At 41.9% G+C, this 20431-nt stretch overlaps 1 protein-coding gene across 4 annotated transcripts in view; it reads right to left on the reverse strand.

The window, feature by feature from the left end:
• PAXIP1 (PAX interacting protein 1) overlaps positions 1-20431 on the reverse strand; it is a 55296-nt gene that overhangs the window by 19518 nt on the left and 15347 nt on the right. For 3 of the 4 annotated variants that reach the window (XM_058533905.1, XM_058533897.1, XM_058533913.1), the window contains 4 exons: positions 16875-16988; positions 11530-12165; positions 4867-5530; positions 4278-4372 (listed from right to left, as the gene is read on the reverse strand). In XM_058533905.1, the coding sequence (XP_058389888.1) occupies positions 4278-4372; positions 4867-5530; positions 11530-12165; positions 16875-16988 (1509 nt within the window). Of the gene's footprint in view, positions 1-4277; positions 4373-4866; positions 5531-11529; positions 12166-16874; positions 16989-19690; positions 19855-20431 lie in introns of all 4 variants that reach the window. The other variant, XM_058533916.1, reaches the window with a different exon arrangement.

Consider the following 20431-nt stretch of genomic DNA (forward strand, 5'->3'; position numbering starts at 1 on the left):
AACAGAGCAGAATTATAATTTCAAATAAGACGGCTATTAAAATAATCCATCACATATTTATACAGTATATTTCCCCAAAGTATAAAAGATATGTGTCAGTAATATTTATGGACTTTTCGACCCAGCACCATAAAATAAAAATGAACTCCAACACTCATTTAACCTGAATTTCCAGCAGGAAAGAGAAGAAAAATGGAACGTTCTCTTTCCAAAACAGCATTTCTCATCCGGGCACTGTTGACACTTTCAGACCAGCTAATTGTGGGTGGTGGAGAGCTGCCCTACGCACAAGAGGACGCCAGCGGTATCCCTGACCTCTGCCCACGAGATGCCAACAGCATCCTCCGCAGCTGTGACAAAAATGTCTTTAGACGCTGCCAAATGTCCCCTGGGGGGCAAGATCGCCACTGTTAAGAATCATTATTCTAAAAGGAAAAAAAAAGCGTATCAGAATGAAGCTAGTGTATACCAAAAACTTATTTTTAAAAATGGATTCAGTTTTTTGGGCTGAGGGAACCAATCTCTGTCCTGATTGTGGTGGTCACATGGCACTAGTGGCATTTGTCAAAATTCAAAAAAAAACATATCCCAAAAAAGGGAGAATTCTGCTGTATGTCAAAAAAGACGCCCCACAAAATGATTCTGCTTCATTTACCAATTTAATTTAATTTTTATGTTTATCATAGAGATTCACAAACACAGTTTACTAAGGCATATGACAAAAACAGCAGTTTTCCATCCCCCTGAAGCAACCACATTCAGTCTTTAACTGTGTACTCCGATAATCGCTAACACATTTCTAATACATTTTGTACTATTTGTTTGTTTTCCAGTTTTAGATGTTATCTACTGATCTCTTACTATGGAGGACTGACACACATATAGACTCACACTCCGAGTGCTCCTAATTTGGTTATATCACAATTCTTGTTTAAATCAGTCTTTGGGGTTTAATGCAGTGTAGCTCAGCCACCTAGTTTTATATGGCACACTAGGACTAAAGTTCCTTTCTTGTACAAACTTTGCTTTCCCTGGTGTTAACAACCGCCTTATTTCCCTCCCTCTCACTTGTCTTTTTCTTAGTGTTCTATGTATCTTTTGCTATTTCATTCCCAAACTCTTCAAAGAAATGTAATGTGATGGTTTAAAAACATGTCCACAAATTCTGACACTCCTCCAAGAGCTGGAGCTTCAGTTCCCTCGCCTTGAGTACGGACTAGACTCACAGAATATGGTGGAACTGACAGCGTGTGGCTTCCAAGACTAAGTCATGAAAGACATGGTGGCTTCCTCCCTGCTGTCTCAGGTCTCACAGCCGGGGGAAGCCAGCAACATGCTGTGAGGGCGCTCAAGCAGCCCTATGGATGGAAGGGGTGATTCACACATGTGTGTGGGGACAGATGGTCTTTGGGTGGGGACCATGATGTAATCTACACAGAAATTGAAATATAAGGACATACACCCGAAGTTTATATAAAGTTATAAACCCATGTTACCACAACAAAAAAAATAAATTGAAAAATAAATAAATAAAATAAAAGACAAGAAAATGAGGGGCCAGCCCGGTGGCCTAGTGGTTAAGTTCGCACGCTGTGCTTTGGTGGCCTGGGGTTCACAGGTTCCAATCCAGGGCGCAGACCTATGCACCACTTATCAAGCCATGCTGTGGCGGGGACCCATATAAAGTAGAGGAGGATGGGCAGAGATGTTAGCCCAGGGCTAGTCTTCCTCACCAAAAAAAAAAAAAAAAAAAAAAGACAAGAAAATTAAAAAAAACCCCAGCCCTATGGAGAGGCCCTGTGGGGGGAGCTGAGGCCTCCTGCCAACAGCCACAGGGGGCGCCATCTTGGAAGTGGCTCTTGCAGCCCAGTCAAGCCTTCAGACAAGGCAGCCCCAGCTGCCGTCCTGACTGCAACCTCAGGAGAGAGCCTGAGCCACAGCCACCCTACTAAGCCGCCACAGCCACCCTGCTAAGCCACTTCAGGATTTCCAGCCCATGAAGAAACTGTGAGAAAACGTTTGTTGTTTGACGTCACTAAATTTTGGGGGAATCTGTTATACAGCAATAGAAAACGAATCTAGTATATCTCTTCTTAATATGTTAAAGCACATCCAGTAATCAATGACTACCACTTTTAACTTGTGCTGTACCTCCTGGAACTCTGTCTTCCTGTCCTAACTTTGGCTGGTTATCTCTAGTCCTATTCTCACACATATCTGGGATTTCTCTTTGCTGTCACCCTAGGAATTTCCTTTCCATCTCTGTGTCAGAGTCCCCATTCTTGGCTCCCATGTCTTCCTCTTTGCTGGTCTGGTGGCTTCCTAAGAACGAGCATGTGGGAGGTACATTTTTTGACTGTGGAACTCTGAAAATATCTTTATTCCACAGTCCCATTTGATTGACAGACTAAGATATGTTACTCCAGGTTGGAAATTATTTTCCCTCAGAATTTTGAAGACATTGCTTGATTCTCTTCTAGCTCCACATGCTACGTTTGAGAAGCCACACTCTCCCCATTCTTGACCTTTTAACCTTTTCCTCGTTACCCAGCTTTAACCAGCTCTCTCTCCCACACGTCCTGAACTTTCATGACTGCCTTAACAGTGCTCATCATTCCTTTCCATCCAGGGACACATGTGCTTCAGCTGTAAGCTATTTTCTTTAATAATTTTCTTGCCTTCATTTCCTTTGGTCCTAAACTTCTACTATTATTACTATTTTTTTGGTGAGGGAGATTGGCCTTGAGCTAACATCTGTGCCAATCTTCTTCTATTCTGTATATGGGACACTGCCACAGCATGGCTTGATGAGTGGTGCATAAGTCTACGCCTGGGATTCGAACCCGCAAACCCCGGGCTGTGGAAGCAGAGCACGCGAACTTAACCACTACACCACTGGGCCAGCCCCCTGAACTTCTATTATTTAATGTTGGACCCGCTGGACTAATCCTTTAACTTAAAAAAACAAAATCAAAATCAAAGCAAATTTTTCTCTATCTTTCACAGCTGTGAGTTTTATTCTACCTTTTATAGGACAGTTTCTAAACATTCCTTTCTAACACTTCCATGATTTTTTTAAAATTTTTGCTACTGTAATTCTCAAACAGGCCTCTCCATTCTCTGGCCACTGCCCTAGCTCAGCTCACTGGCATCTCCCAATTGGCCTATAACAGTCATCTCCCTGGTCTCCCTTAATACAACATTTCACAATTTAAGATGTATATCACCTCCTTTTCTACATGCCTTAAAGACTTTGGGGAGAGAACGCCAATGTCCATAACATGCCATATAAATAAGTTCTTGGAAGACACGGCCCGGCCTTTGTCCCCTGCTCCCCTGCCTCCTGGACCCCCGAGGATGTGTGCTTTCCCTCTGCCCCCAGCCTTTTCTGCAACCACATATCTTCGCCTATGCTGCTCTCTACCTGGGCACCCTCCCCTAACTCTTACTCCTACTTGTGCTTTAAGATGGAGTTCAGGAATCACCTCCTCCAGCAGATTTTTCTTCACACACACCCCCTCCCCCAACCCGAGGGGTCAGCGTCCTTTCTCAGGGCTCTCCCTGCACCTACTTACTGCCTCACCGTTATCTGTGCGTGTGGCTGTTTCTACAACTGGTTTACAATTTTCTCAGTCTTGTTTATCCATCACTATTCCCCAGGTCTTACAGCACGCGTGGCATGTAGCAGGAGTTTAAACACCAGGAACGCTTACAGGGAAGCAACTCAAGATGCATTTGAAGCATACGTAAACTCATTTAAAAAAAAAATTGACTCAGTTTTGATTGTGGCATTGCAAGAAAAAGTGTTCTTTCTTAAAAGAAAGGGCCACCATGCAAAATAAATAAATAAATGGACTACAGTCCCACAACTGAACTAGAAGACTTGGAGATCCCTTCCAACCTGGAGAGTCCAGGATTTTCTAACACTCGCCTTTGGAGAGACAGAAATGACATGGCACATACAAGTCGATGGTCCCTATCCTAGGTCACCAAAAACCTGATCTTACTCCCACACCCCCAGTTATATACAAATAATTTGTGCCCCTGAGAATCTCAGAGCTGAAAAGAACCTCAAGAATGATAAGGTCCAACATTTTCCCCTTACAGCTTAGAAAACTGAGGCCCAGAAAAGTGATTTGACCAAGGTCACAGAGAAAGTGTTAACAAAAATGCCCATAATACATTCAGAACACACATGTATGTATCTCAGTGAGGGCAGCCAAACGAGAAAGGAAACCTTTAATACAAAGTTCCATTTCTTCCAGGTACAACCTCACCCTTTTCCAGGTGGCCAGCAGCTGCTTATCAGACATCTGCTCTGGATAATCCGCAACTGCAAACACGCATCCCAGTAAGAAGCCTTCTTCTGGAACTGGAATAGAATATACAAGAAAAGGGAAAGTAAAACCCCATGCACATGTGTGTGCAAAAAATAAAGAAGTTCATTTTGCCAAGTTCAATTTGAATTTATGAACTTAATCAGTCTTGATCGTGATGTATCCGACAGTAGCCTGAGCACATCTGGGATAGTGCTACAGATACGCTAGCTTCACTGTCTATATTAAATGATTCAAAAATGAAACCAACATAGTTTCTGCTCGAGCACTGAACACCCTGCGCTGGTCCCTGTGGCAGCCCGACATTCTACGGAGCCCGTGTTCACTTCAGGGCATGGTGTCCCAAAATACCAAAGGTGTAACTACTCCATCATTATAACTCTATCCTTGTTAGTTATGAGGTTCACATTCCCCATTTTGTAAGAATTATTTTGATATGAATTCTTACCCCACCCTCAAACACTTGCAAAGCATTTAGGTAAGTACAAGACTTTTTGGCAGAAAGAAAGAAAAAATCCACATCACTAACTCTCCACTGCTGGGTCATGCCCAAAAAGCTGGTGCTGTGGCGGCTGCGGCTGTGGGTGCTGGTGCTGCAGGGGCGCAGCCTGATGCTGTAGTCCCTGGGGCGTCTGACTCAGGTGCTGCGCTGTCTGAGTTTGCATTTGCTGCTGCTGCTGGTGCAGGCGCTGCTGCTGCTGCAGCAGGTTGTGCTGTTGCTGCTGTAACTGTGCGAGCTGTTGCTGCTGCAGCTGCTGTTGCTGCAGCTGATGCAACTGCTGCTGCAGGACATGCTGCTGCTGCAGAGGCTGGAGCTGCTGCTGAGGGCGGTGCAGCTGCTGCTGAGGATGCAGCTGCTGCTGTGGAAACTGCAGCTGCTGCTGCGGGAACTGATGCGGATGGACTTGCTGCTGCTGTGGGAACGGATGCGACTGCTGCTGGGGGTAAGACTGCTGAGAAATCTGCGGCTGCTGCTGCTGGAGCTGCATGATCTGCTGTGGTGGAAGGTGTAGAACTGGGTGCTGCTGCGGCTGCGTCTGGGGCTGGGGCGCATGCTGCTGTTGTGACAGATGTGGCTCTGGAGTCACTTTCACTTGGCTGAACAGCACTGCATTGGCATTCGCATGGCCCTGTTGGCTGTGATTCACCTGCTGTTCTAAGTTTTTTGTAGGTGCTGAAAGGGACTGTAAGATCTAGAAAACAAAAATTAGACAGTCACTATCAATCATACTAATAGTCTCTTAATCAAGAGTATTAATATTCTCTTAAGAGAATAACTGTATATCCTATATGGTTTTTTAATATTCAACTAAATGGGAAGCACCAAACAACTGCAAGCTTCAAAAACAATACTGCATTCTTCTTCTGTATTTAAGCATCACCAACTTCAAGAAAGTAAATACACTTTTTGAGACTACCAAAATTTGAAACTAAACAAGTAAAATGGAATAAGCTAACAAATTAAAGTTGACAAACATAAAAACTCATATGGCTTATGTGTTTTATAGAACACAAAGTGACAAAGTAGCCAAAAAAAACAGAGGTGTTCTGTCCTATTTACTTCCTGGGCCTTGGGCGCCAGAGCCGGAGCACCACCTTGCAATGCACAGGGCCTCTCTGGTGCCCTCTCCCTCCTGTCCATTCCACAGACCTTCTCTTAACCAAGGGATGCTCCGGGCAATGACAGGCAGGGAGGGTGCCCAGCAGCCTGACCCAAGACCCCTTTCCACAGCTGCCGTTTCCTCATAAAGAAAGGCATCCAGTGAGAGGCACACATGAAGAGCACCTCCAGTGGGACCAAGCTATCCCGGACAGCAGCTGACCCCATCAGAGCCGCCGGCCTCTCCTCCTCTGCGCTCACCCTGCTCTGTGCACCGGCATGCTCCACATGAGGAACAGAAAAGACACCACCTGTGGGTCTGCTTAACTGGTGAACGTTCTCACAACGGAGAAACCACCAGTATAGCTGGTAAATCAGCCTTCTTCAAAAATGACTTGGAGCTCTTTATGGGACAAAAATGTTTCAGGCTAGAGAAAATCCTACTGGCCAGACTATTTCCCTTCTAGTTCCTTCTGCTTTACAATGACAGGAGTAAGCTGAGAGCTCTGCATAAGCTGAGGGGTGGGAGGGGCAGGACAAGTAATTAGGAGGTAGCACCAAGCCGAGCATCAGACTGCAGGCTACGTGACTACCTCACACAGTGCTGAATAAAACAAAAGAAACATGTGACACAACGAACCTTTCCAACATGCTCAAACGACACAAATGGGAAGCCAACTTCTTATGGTCATAGAATCCAGTAAATCAAATAGATTTTACTAAAACTCAATCACTACAACTTACCCCTATTAAAAGCATACTCATCATTTAAATAAAACTCTAGAAATTTAATTTTAACATAAACCAGTTATACGAAAATCTCAAATACATTTTTAACATATATCTTCCACTTAAACAGACTCCAAAACATAAAGGTTATATAATTTGCAAGGGTAATAGACTTTGGATTTAGTGACGAAAAAATTGAGTTTAAAATTGAAATAAGTCAAACTCAAGAGCTTGGGTACATCTGTCTTTGAAATCACCTTATAGATAAGACATCTCTATAAGGAGATTCTTTCAATACTTCAAGAACTCCTCAGTTGAGCTCTAAACAGAAAATAAATTTTTAAACAAATCTGTAAATAACATGATAACAGTTTCTTCTCTATACTTAAAAGTATTACGATACCCAATAAAGTGGAAGGGGAAATAAACCCCACCGTGTACCATGCCCAACTAGCAGAACAGCATTTGAGATGCTAACATTTCCATGAAAAAGCATGTGAGAGTGGGGAGGGGGACACTTGCTTGTGTGTATGTCCATCAGCCGTGAGCCCACACACAAGAAATTGGTCCTAACAGTGGCTGCCTCTGGAGGGAAATGGGAGTTAGGGGTGGGAAGGAGTTTAACATCACTTGATAGGCTTCGATACCATTGAATTTTTTTATTTCATACATATATTATTTTTTCACCTTCAGGAGTAAACAGTTCATGTAAATTTGATAGGTAATAAGGAAATAAACACCTGTCTGCCATAATGAACAGGGATAAGCCAGCTGTTTGCCATAGCTGCTCCCCCTGTACCCCCAGCCCCAGATCAAAGGGGAGGTCTGGAAGGTCTGAAGGACCTTCGCACACAAAGGGGGCTTACATTAGGAGGGCCAGCAGGAGTGCCTGGAGCTAGAGGCTGTTCCTCTCAGCTCTCATTTCTCAGAGATGCCGGGAGGATACGGCTGGGTTTGCCTTCTGTATGGGTGACCACAATCTGAGGGGGCTGAGGCAGGCCAGGGTGTGACAGGAAGGCCACCTGGAGCAGATGGAGATTCAAGACGAAAGCCCCAGCTGGGAATGAAGATGGACACTGGCCTAGAAAGTCATGCACCTGGCAGGCCAGTGCGGGTCTGAAGGCGCAGGCCTGGCTGGGGAGCAGGCACCCTGGAGGACCAGCCATTGAGATGCCTCTTAAAACACCTTCTGTACTCATCAGATGGCTTTTTCAACCCTCTGATCTGCCTCAGGGTGAAAACATATGTTAGCCCTAAAGAATTGAGAAAAAAGATTCTTAATTACTTGATCACATAATTTGCCATACTGCAAACAACAATTTTTAATGAATGTGAAGTGTGAATTTTTCCTTCATAGCTGTCATAGTCCTTGCTTAAATTACTTAATACTGAGTGCCACAATATATAAAGCATTGACACATACCACACGGATCCTAACCTAACCACTAAAAGTCTGCCATTTAAACAGGATTTTGATGGTTAGCTGTTTCCCCAAACCCCGGATCTAGTTTTAAACTAAATCTGTCTTATATTTCTAACATTTCAAAAATTCATTTTCTTCACATCTAGCAGTAAAATGTCCTAATGTTCTTACATTGCTGGAAAACTCTCAGAAAATCTCTTCGCAACTGTTCTCATTAGTGACCAGATCCATTCACTCACTAGAGCTGGAGGGAGCCTTCCCAGTTTTCCACCTCTAGAGTCCACAGCTGAGTGGATCAAGTTCGTCTTCTAAGGATGTCTTACCTGCAGGACAATTTCAAAAGCAGAGATATGCCCAAACTCCCTGGGGTAATCACTTATTTCCATTTCAAATGAGATTATTTTATCTCTATACCCAAATACAGTCATGCGTCACTTAACGCCGGGGACACGTTCTGAGAAATGCATCATCAGGCGATTTCGTCCTTGTGCAAACACCATACCGTGTACTTACACAAACCTAGGTGGTATAACCTACTACACACCTAGTCTCTACAGTACTAATCTTATGGGACCATTGTCGTATATTTAGTCCATCATTGACCAAAACGTCGTTATGCGGTGCATGGCAGTACAAATTTAGGAAACTTGGGATTTAAGCCAACATGCATTGGATTTGCAAAATACAGAATGTAGTAGAAGTGATCAGTAACTGATCAACAGTACTTTCTACACTGCAAATAAATAAAGAGCAAAGAACATTTCCATTCTACTTTAAATGGATGACTTGCATTCATAATTTCTCAACTAAAGAAAGGAAGAAAGTAACATTCCTTGAGCTGCTGAAGGCTCTGGACACTAGTTCATTCAATTCTCACACCAACCCTGTGAGACAGATCCTTTCAGTGCACGTCTCACACCTGTCTGCCACCCGGACAAGTCCACCTGGACATTCCAGGTCGCCTCTCCAGAACTGGCTCACCTTCCAGTCTCCTCGCCTCTAACCTCTAATTTCTTCCCCACTCCTTACCTCCAGCGTGTCATCCTGACATCGCCTTTCCCACCCTCCCTAAGTCCTCTGGCTTCCAGTATGACTTTCTGACCATTACCTCTGCTCGGCTTTGCTTCATGGCTTTAGCACCCACTCCCCTTCCTGGGTGCTGATGCCCCTGGACCCCCAAGGACTGAGCTTCCGTGACTCTACGTGAGCATGGACACCATCTGGACAAGCCCGGCCTGCTGTTCTTTGACCACCTCGTCTCAGAGACCTTCTCCTCGTTCCCAGTCACCCTCCAGGCTGCAGTTGTAGCAATTCAAATTTACCACCAGGGCCCCAGCAGGTAATAAAAAGTGCAGTGAGACAGGTAATGCAGATGGGGTGTGGGAACTGAGCACACAGAAGGAGCCTCATTCCAAAGGGGGCAGCTGCTGCTCAGCCACAAAGAACTGCTACCGTTCAGACTTAAAAATACCAGATCAAGGCCAGCCCTGATGGCCTAGTGGTTAAGTTCAGCACACTCCGCTTGGGCGGCCCGGGTTTGGTTCCCGGGCACAGACCTACACTACTCAGTGGCCATGCTGTGGCGGCAGCTCACGTACGAAACAGAGGAATATTGGCAACATATGTTAGCTCAGGGTGAATCTTCCTCAGCAAAAATAAAATACCAGCTCAGTGTTTTATTACATCATCCACTTCTCAAGATAGGCCAGAAATCCCATTTTTATGGAGAATCTCATGACTTTGCCAAATAAATCTAATTAAAAAAAAAAAATCTGGATCAAACTAAATGTATCAGGCAGAATGTGACCTGTCAGCTACTGCTGTGTAACCTTGCTCCCCCGTCTTTCATCACCCTAAGCCACCGCACCTCTAGAACTGCTCATTCACACCTGCCCACTCTGACCACCCCTGCTTTTCCTTCTAGGATGTCCATTCCACTGAGCCTGTTCTCCATCACCCCTGGCCCCTCTACCTTCTCCCACCCGTGTTAGAGTCTACTTTATTCACTCTTGTTGATATCCTAAGCTTTGGTCACCAACCTAAACTGGGCCCTAACAGGTCCAGCAATACTGTCTTCCCAGAATCTCTGTATCAACTATTTCAAAATCTTCTATCCTCCTCAAATCCCTGATTACTCTCCCTCCCATGCCCAATGCTCTACCCTTCTTGCCTCATACCATCTAAACTTTCTTCCCTTTAGTATCTAAAGGATGTGTTTTCTTCTACCTTATTCTGGATGCCATCCTCCTACAGCATCCCCAGAACCTTGATTACCAATTACTCACTGTTTAACCCGTGGGAGAGAGGGAAGGAAGAACAATTTTTTTATGTATCGCTAACCAATAAAGACTTTTTAAAACCACTACCATTATGATACTCAACTGTGATACTGTGATTTATAACAAGAAATATGTATTTGATCACCCCTACTAGCTCCCCTGCAGTGGCTTCCTTGGGAGAAATTCCGTGCTCCTTACCTTTAGGACGAGACCTCTTAAATCTCTCCTAGCACCCACCCACTCACCTCACTAAGTTCAATCTCATTGGCTTTCTTTTCTTAGAACACAGCACATTCATGCCTACTTTTGAGTCTTCATAGTTGCTGTTCCTTTCGCGTGGAACTCTCTCCGTCAGTTCTTCCCATGGCTCCTTGTCATTCAACCCTGACTTAAGTCATCTCCTTCATGAGGCCCTCCCTGACCACCAAACCTAAAAGAAACTCCTTCCCCCACCTGCTATTATATGACCCCTTTTTACTGTCTTTAAAACATCTGTACCCATCAGAAGCCCTTTTGTTCATATCTGTCTGCCTACTGTCTATCTTCTCCACCTAAGACAAGGGCAGGGACTTGTTTTTCTTACCATTTTGCCTCCAATGCCCACAAAAATGAAAACAGTGGCCAACATACCACCTCAACTATCTTCTTTCTGTCTTACATGGAAAAACATCTACTAAAACCTTTAAGGTCCATTCTGTATCAACAAGCTCCAATTATAAAACTATAAACTGAGATTAAGGCTTCTTCAGTGAATAAATTAATGTTATGGTATTTATCTACCATGAAGTTCATGATAAACAAATAAGGAACAGCTGGTAAACTTCATCCTTCTCTTGCTGCCATGCTAAGTCTAAACTAAGTAAGAGTGGGAACCCTTCTTTAACAACGGAGAGTGCCCCATCACTGGCTCCACTCAGCAGTGTTAGGTCTCAACCTAAAAGCATGTGCCACCCTCTTTTATGACACAATTCGTGACACTGAAATATATAAATATACACACACACAAACATATAAAAGACTATAAAACAAGCTCTCACACAATACTGCTTGTAAGTTAATTGTTCTGAAGAAGCAGAAAACAATAAACTATATTGAAATAGACTGTGACATCCAATTCTAAAATCCAATATTTAAATTTTTGTTTTTTAAAGAGTGACTTACATGTGCTACATTTGACGGTCGGTTAATCTGCTGAATGTCAGCATTATTAGTAATGTTTCTCAATGTCCGCACAGCTGGACTCCAAGTAGCTATCATTTCTGACCTCTCAGCATTTTGCAGATTTTGTCCTGAAGCCATTAAGTGAGCCCGGACCTCAGGTGGTAGGATGCTGCCAGGGGCGGGCGGCACATTGGCACACAAGTTAATTAACCCAGGCTCCTTCCCCGGAGGCAGTCTGCGTTTTGCTGCAGCTAACTGTGGGACTTCAGCTGGGGTCCAGTTTAAATTTCTCTCTTGTTTTTCAGGTGACGAATCTGAAGAATCATCAAACATCAATTCCCCTTTAGATTTCTCTGTGTTTGATTTGGGTGAAAACTGCTGCTCGCCTGAAGGAGATCCTTCTTGAGAACTGGCAGGGCTCGATTTTTCGTCTGTACTACCCTCATTTGGGGAATCTTGTTCCTCGTTTTCTACCTCTTCCTCCTCTTCTTCTTCCTCTTCCTCCTCTTCATAAATAATTAGACGAGGATGATAAAATGCTTCATCTTTTTTGGTTTTCTCGGATATGCAATCCAGGACCCAGTCAGGGGTCACAATTTTAATACTTGCTCTCTTTAAAGCACATTCGTATTTCTCCTACGAGTAAAGCACAAACACACACACAGAAACAAAGCTGTAAGTTTTATCAAATTTCCTAGAATTGTGCATTATAAAAAGAACTTTAGGAGAGAGATGCATTTGAAATGTTCAGCACCTGTTATCGTCATCTTATACACAGGAAAAGCTCACACTCCTTTTAGATGGATAGTCTTATGCCTGCAATAGTAGTCTCATAAGATTTTGTTTAAAATTAACTTTTATAAATGATATTTTAGACACAAAAGTAGAGCTAGGAATCCTATGGAAAATTCTCTTATGAATGAAATGAATAACTACCATCTAATCTAGTTTTTATTTATTGACAATTTGTACGGAACTCTAACTGTGGGGCCAAGCACCTTCAGGACGTCAGGGACAGTCATGAGTGGGGCTGACTTCTCATGGGAGTGCCTTCTTAATCAGTTATCTGGAGTTATCGAGCTCCTTCCATATGAGACACAAAGGACGCAACCAGTCTCTGACCCAATGAGGTTCACAACTTAGTTCTGAAGAGAAATCAAATACGCAGTGAGAATACAATATAAACCCAGCGCCAAGTGACATGGGAATATGAGCAGAAAAGGGTCTACCAATGAGCTCAACACTCTGGGAAAGCACCACTGGAGGGTGAGGTCTGGCTGGTGATGATTAGAGGGCAGAAAAGATGGCACAGTGGAAAAGGTGTGCCTGGAGCACTAGGCGAGGAGCGCTGACAGGCAGAGGGCTCAGCGTAAGGGTGGAGAACAGAATGTGCCAAAGAAAAAAGGAAATAAATGGAAAATTTCAAACAAGAGTAACACGATAAAGTAGCTTTAAAATAAATGAGTTCGGAAATATGGTTCAGTTAACTAAGAGAATTTCCCCCATCCGCTTCTAAAAGCCTAGGATGACAGCAATGCTCTGACAAACTCTAAACTACAACCCATTCCTATTGTGGAGATGGGGGCGGCACTTCCGTTTGGTCAGGGCAGGGCTACACCTGCAGCAGCAGAACCGAGGAGGACTTTCAGCCCCGAGTCTGTGGGGGACCTGGTGCTGAGCATGGACACACCACACAGACAGACCCATGGCTTGGGAAAGAGTAAGATCCACACAAGAGAAGAGATTTAACTTCCTGTTACTTCTGAGGATGTTCTATCTTAAACCTTTGCAAAATACAAGTAAAACTTAATCATGGGCAAACACATAAATAAAAAGCAAAGCAAAAGAAAAATGAAGGTAATCATAACCACAAGATTACATTTTTAGTGTTTTAATTTTGTTATAAAATTATACGTACATATATTAAAAAGGTGAAGGGAGGAACCACATTGTTGCAGTGTACAAATACTTTTTATAATGTGCTTTTTTCACTTAACATATTATGAACAATCTCCTATGTCAACATGTACAATTTTACACAGGCACTTTTGTTTTAACTTTTTTAATATACATTTTCAACTATACTCCAAAGTAGAGAGAGCCACGTAATAAATCCCTGCACCCATCACCCAGCTTCCGTAACTGGCAACCTCCTGATGTCAAGCTTTATCGATTGTCTCCATGACTTTGTTTACACATCTCCAGCTAATAAACCAGCATGTTATGAAATCCATGACAGGTGTTAATACTATCTCATACCCAGCACTTACGCAAATTTCCCCGACAGTCTCAAAACTCATTTTATAGTTGCACACAGTACTTTTAACATAAGCACCCTATTCTTTTGGACAGCTGTATAATTCAGGAAATCACCTGGTGTCAGGGATTATTATTTAGTTATTCTAGTTATTTCTAGTGTTTATTTAGTGTTTTGTTACTATGAAAAACTGCAGTAAATCTTTACACACATATCCTAAATTGTTTACATATGATAAATTCCTAGATTTTGGTGTTCAAGAGCGAAAAATACCTTAGGACTTCATATCTATAACTATACTTCCCTCGAAAAAAGGCTATACCGTCACCTATATAGGAGTATATCAATTTACCCACACCCTTGATGATAAAATTTTTTATTCCTTATTCTAAAAATCATGTTATTCTGAAATATTTAAGTAGGAAATGTACATAGATCATCCCACAGTAAATAGAGATGATAAATTTCTACCACAGACTAGAGACTTTTAGTTTCTGGACTTCCCATCCCAGAAAAGCCACAGAGTGACCTTAGGAAAACATCAAGTCCAGGTACACATCAAAATATTTATAAACTAAATAAATAATATAAATATACAACAAATGGACAAATAACATATATATAATATGGTTTATATATTATTTTCCTAACTAGGAAGATGTTTATTGAAATAATAAAATATGAAATAAAGTGTTTTTTAATTCTGTTAAATACCGAAAATAAAACCACTGCCATGAAGCGGAGTCGCTGAACACTCTGGATATTAAAAAGAGGACTTCATACTTAGAGCTGGGACCCACTGTGGAGGAGTTTTGAGTTCCTCGTGGGTACAGGGTGCTGGCAGCCTATGTTCCAGGAATGACCTATTTCCTATGCAAATCTAAGTACAGCACTTAAGTAAACTGCCTTATATTTCACTCAAGTTTTCTCTCACCAATAAGTAGTTTTTGTCACTGAAAGACAATTACTGCTTAAACAAGGTGACTTAAGAGCAAAGCAATGTCAAATGCCTTTGCCTGAGCTAATTTACCAGCTATGTTATTCTAATTCTGAAATCCTCAAAACTATAAATTACTCAGTGTCACAGAGCTCAGGAGCCAACAGCGAAGTCAGGCGGGGTCGGGGTGTACTCAGCAGCAGGGCTGGTTGATCTCGTGCATCTCTTCCCAACTTTGCCCTCAGCCCCATGGGAGTATTTACACCCGGAAATCCGCAAGCGCTACAAACCAGCCCCTTTCCCCCAATGACTAAGAAACATACTTCGTTTTTCTGTTGATTTAGTTATAAAACTCCTCCATTCTTCTCAATTTAAACAAAAACTTGTTTAAAATTCAAGAACACAAAAGGTAGTTTCATTATGCCATTTACACATTTTCTCTAGGAATTCATCAAAAAAATAATTAAAAGAGATGCCATTTATTTTTGTGTATAGTCAGCTAGTCTGTTTGACAAATCCACTCTATTCATGTAACACCTCTGAAATTACCACTTGACTCTTAAGTATTCACTCATAGTTACAAGAGTTATACAGGATTCCATTTCCCTTCAAACTAGCTATCTAAAATCAAATGATTTATTTTTAGCCACACATCAATATTGATATAAAAAGAACCCCTACACTATTTAACCAAAGCATACTATTTCTCTCTTAAATTGTTATGAAAAATGTAATTTTTTACTTATACAGATTTCAAGATTCACTTCTTAAATTTTCACAGAAAAGTTTCTTCTTGGATTGAGTGGTTTACTAAGTTACAATCAAACTCATCAGCTCAAAATTTACCCTCCCGTGAGGAGATGGGCATGAGCAGGAGCACACATTTCCAGGCTGCCTCTGCCCAGTGTCCACAAGTCTACAGAGGGGACCCTCGGGCAGGCTGGGTCTGTGTCAGCCCTCCACTCTCCACCCCGCCAGGGCCTTGGCCATGCACAGCAGACTCCTTTCTCCCCCTGCTGTGAGGCGGTGCACTCAGATGAAATAATGGAATGACAACGTACATTCAGACTAAAGGCAATAAGAAAAAATAGAGGTAATGACTGATATGTGGGAAAATTAACTAGTCAAAAGACTTTTCTAGGGGCCGGCCCCGTGGCGTAGCAGTTAAGTGCACGCGCTCCGCTGCTGGCGGCCAGGGTTCAGATCCTGGGCGTGCACCAAGGCACCACTTGTCAGGCCATGCTGTGGCAGCGTCCCATATAAAGTGGAGGAAGATGGGCACGGCTGTTAGCCCAGGGCCTGTCTTCCTCAGCAAAAAGAGGAGGATTGGCAGATGTCAGCTCAGGACTGATCTCCCTCACAAAAAAAGAAAAAAAAAAAGACTTTTCTATCGTAAATATACTATACCTAATTCTTAAAGTTATAAATAATTGCTCATGGGAGGAAAAAAGTGTGATTTCCATAGAACAGTAGTTCCCAAACATTACTGTGTGTCAGAATCGCTGGGAGGCCTTGACATGGATGACTGGGCTCCCTGCTCTCCTCATCAGGTTCTGATTTACTAGGTCTGGGCAGGCTGGACAGTCTGCACTTCTAACAAGTCCCCAGGGGAGGCTGACGCTGCTGACCTGGGGACCCCGCTTGGGGAACCAAATCCCTATGGCCCCACCAGTGCTTAGAGATACAGAGCCCTGTGCTTATCAAGATAAATGTAGTTTTATATATTCCAGATTATTAAGAAGGAAATTATTTTGAAAACTTCACCAAATGCATGTTTATAATTATGCTCAGTACAAGGCCTTTTTAAAAATTGTGAAGAGGACTGAAAATACATATTTTCACAAATAAAAATGACCCGAAGTTGCACTGGACTTAAAAAGAAACTCTAGAAATTCAAAAAACTTTCCGATTTTCTCCATGAAATAAACCCCTATTTCTTTGTATTTATAAGTCACATCTGGCTCAAAATAAAATTTATAATTATCTCACATCTTTTGTGGAATGAAGCTGGGTATAAATAATATAAACTAATATAATCGGCTTTTGTAAATGGAATCTAATAATTAGTTTAAAAGAAGTTCAAAAAAGACAGTTGATTATCGGAAATAGTTAAATGACATATAAAAAGGAGAACGTACATGAAATGCTTACCCCCTTCGGTTCTGGAACAACCAAGTGTGTGCATTTCTTGTTGAGGTTCAGCTGGCAATCCCCTCCATAGAAAGTAAGCAAAGCCCACAGGGCACTTCTGTCTCCAGATGACACCTGACAGAAGATCAGAAATCAGGCTTTCATCATACACTTCAATCTAGGCATGTCTACTTGTTTACTTGATTATTAAAATGCATTGTGACAGAATAACACTTTTGCTTTATCTACTTTTCTCCCTTATTAAATGAAATAACCTAAGGGTATTAGTGGGAAGAATAGATAAGCTTGTAGCTATTTGCTTATTACAATAAAAACTTTTATTCCTATCATAATAGTTTTATAGACATAACTTTTTTTGCCTCGTCACCAAATGAACAGGAAAAATACTTAGATCCTCACTCCAAAGACTGATTGGAGGATTGTTTCATTCTATAACAAAAATGATAGGGGGAAAAAAGCAGAAAGAACTAGTATACCATTCCAGCTTCCAATTGCATCATTTTTGAAAATGCTTAAATACATCAGCAGTATCAAAATCATACTTAAGGAGCTCCTTAATCATTAATGGATAACAAATAAATTCTAATTATGAAATGCATAAAATGAAAAGATAAAAATACAGTGGTTTGTAAGCTCAGGAGAAAATGTAAACATTATTTGACACAGAAAAGAAATAAGGCAAGCATAAAAGGAATAAATGTAATGCTTGCCTAGGTGATAAAGGCTCCAGATACAATGGCTGATGTCACTATAACACACAGCTACCATTTATTGCCTGCCTACTATGTGCCAGGAACTGTGCCAAGTGCTCTGTCTGCTCTGAATCCTCACGACCGCGATGTGGAGCAGGAATCTGAAGCCCCATTTTACAGACCAGGAAACAAACTCAGAAAAACTGCAGCTAATAATCAGAAAAGCAGACTTTTAAAACCCAGGTCTAATTCCAAACTGTATTTTCCCACTGTTCTATACTGCTTCTCTAAGGGTAGTTACTACCAAAAATAAGGTCTAAAAAATAAAATTTTAGTCTGAAAGACGAAACGCTTGAGAAAAATAAAGGTGTGAGTGTGCATTCTAAGAAAATCATTTGACCAACTCAATTTTTTTCTGGATAATTTACTGAGAATTACAGTGAAGAATTCTGGACTTCGTCTCAAGTTAATTTTTTAAAAGTATTGATAAACAGCATGCTTTTTTCTTTTTAATTGCCATTATTCAGCTTGCTAAAAATCTAACATTCCACATCTACTCTCATCCATTTTATAAACATTTCTAGAAATTATTTTGCGCTCCACATTACTCTATGAATACTAACAGGAACACGTTAATTTTATAAAATCACCTTTAAAAATCATTATTTTATATCTCTTTAATTTAGTAAGTCCACGTCACATTTCAGAAGATTGTATCAGAAGACTGTTATTTTTATTACAGGCTTTCACAAAAACATTTATATCCTGCAGCATTTGGAGAGGAGTGATTTAATTATATGATAATTCAGATTATTCCAATGAATCATTATATAATCTTTATTAAAAATGAAATTAAAAAACAGAATCTAGATATGCCCTTGTTACAAAGGTTTGGCCACACGTCAGTTGAGTATTATTTTTGCTTTACTGACGACAGTCACTGCAGTCCTATACCCTATCTGGCCTGCATCACAGACGTGGGTCTCGAGAGGGTGCCGCATACTGCTGTGGAAAGACCATCAGAGAGGGAGGAGGGGAGCCCCAGAATTGACACAGGATCTCCAAAAAACGAGCTCCCATCAACTTGGAAAACTTCCACGAACCAGATTCTTCACTGATGTATGTTTGGGTTAAATGACTTCAAACATAACAAATCTGTGTCAGCATAATCAATAGTTAAGAATGCTCTTTCCACACCAAAATGCTAACAATTGCTACCTAGTGGTGACAGGATTATGGGGATATTTTTATTTTCATTTTTATACTTTTCTGTATTTTCCAAATTTTTAAGAGCATTAATTTTATAACTGGGGGAAAGTGCTTTTCTTTTTTTTAAAGCAATCTTTCTAATCTACAAGTCTATCCTCTCAGCTAGTAAAGCTTGGCTGTCTCCTCAATGCCTTAAGGCTATGATCCAGAAACTTCAGAATGGTGTCTCAGGCCCTTCCTGGCCCATCTGGCTGCTGGCCACCTCCTCCTGCTCACTAGCACCACTCGCACTGTGCACCTAACCCTATCACCATATTTAAGGACACTCCTCAACCCTGCTAACCACGCTATGCTTTCTCTGCCTCCAGGCCTTCCCTGCCCTCAATGACCACGGCTCTAAGATGCAGCTCAGCTACCGCTGCCACTCTACAAAAAAATCTAAATGCTGCACAAAATCTAAATGCTCATCACTCCGTATCTGTGTGCTCACTGGTCTTTTCCCCCACTATTCTCTAGGAACTTGGAGCAGAGGACCACAATTGCATTTACGTCCCCACTGAATAAATGCTTCCCTTTATACCAATCAGAAACGCCCGCCCTTCTCCTTGAGGTCTCACATCCCCAATAAGACAGTCCTTGGTTCTAGCTCACATGAATTTCTCCTTGTCCAGTCTTGATTACGAACTATAATCCTACTTATTAAAGACCAGAGTCTTACATAAGAATTACATCTTAAGCTTCTTTAGTATCTTTCCTGGTACCTAGTACAGTGCAAGGCACATGGGTAGGCAGTCAAGAAATATTTGTTGATTGAGATACAGAATGGCAAGGGCTTTTATTTTTAGTCTTCCAGATTTAAATTATGACCCTGGCCAGGCTCTCCATCAGACTCTTGACCTATTCCCCAAAACCTACCCAGCACATTACAACAGAGGCCTCGGCCTGCATCAATACCGGGTCAGAAGAAGGCAGATGATGTCTGTGCTTCCCAACTTCAGCTGGCACAAGCTCCCTTCCCTACCTCTCCCTGGGACAGCTCTGGAAGACTCCAACAAAGAGCTCCAGCTTGTATCAACACCCTGACGGGGAAAAGACAGAAGGTCACTGAGAACCACCAAGCAAACAGTCCTACGAAAGGTGGAGTTCTGCCCGGTGTGTGCCTGTGCATGCGTGTGCAGGTGTGCCAGCGTTCAGAAAGAGATGCAGACACCCAGAGTCTCCAGTAGGTGGAGACGCAACTGGTGATCGCTCCCTCCCAGTATTATCTCCACACCTTGTACCCACTTTTATCTTTGTGGCCGTTACAACACACTGCGTTTGTTCACACGTCTGTCCCCCTTCTAGACTGTACATTTACTAGGAGGAGAAATCCTATCTTAATTTATTTGTACCCTTTGGCATTGTTTCTGTCACAAAGGAAATACTCATCAGGTATTAGCTGAACCAAAGTCCCTTAGCTGCACACTGTATATATGTTTGTTAATCTTAAAACTGAATTAAGATTTTTTAGCAACAACAAAATATCAGTGCTCTCAGTGTACGTTTCTTAACCAAGGTTTCTTCATATGAACTGCTATCAAGTAAAACCTTCCCCACCCTTATTCGAATAATCTTTCGGAACTTAAAAGCAGGGCTTTTTCTTATTTTACCCCATTA

This window comes from Diceros bicornis, chromosome 3 (assembly GCF_020826845.1).
Source record: "Diceros bicornis minor isolate mBicDic1 chromosome 3, mDicBic1.mat.cur, whole genome shotgun sequence".
Classification (NCBI taxonomy): domain Eukaryota; kingdom Metazoa; phylum Chordata; class Mammalia; order Perissodactyla; family Rhinocerotidae; genus Diceros; species Diceros bicornis.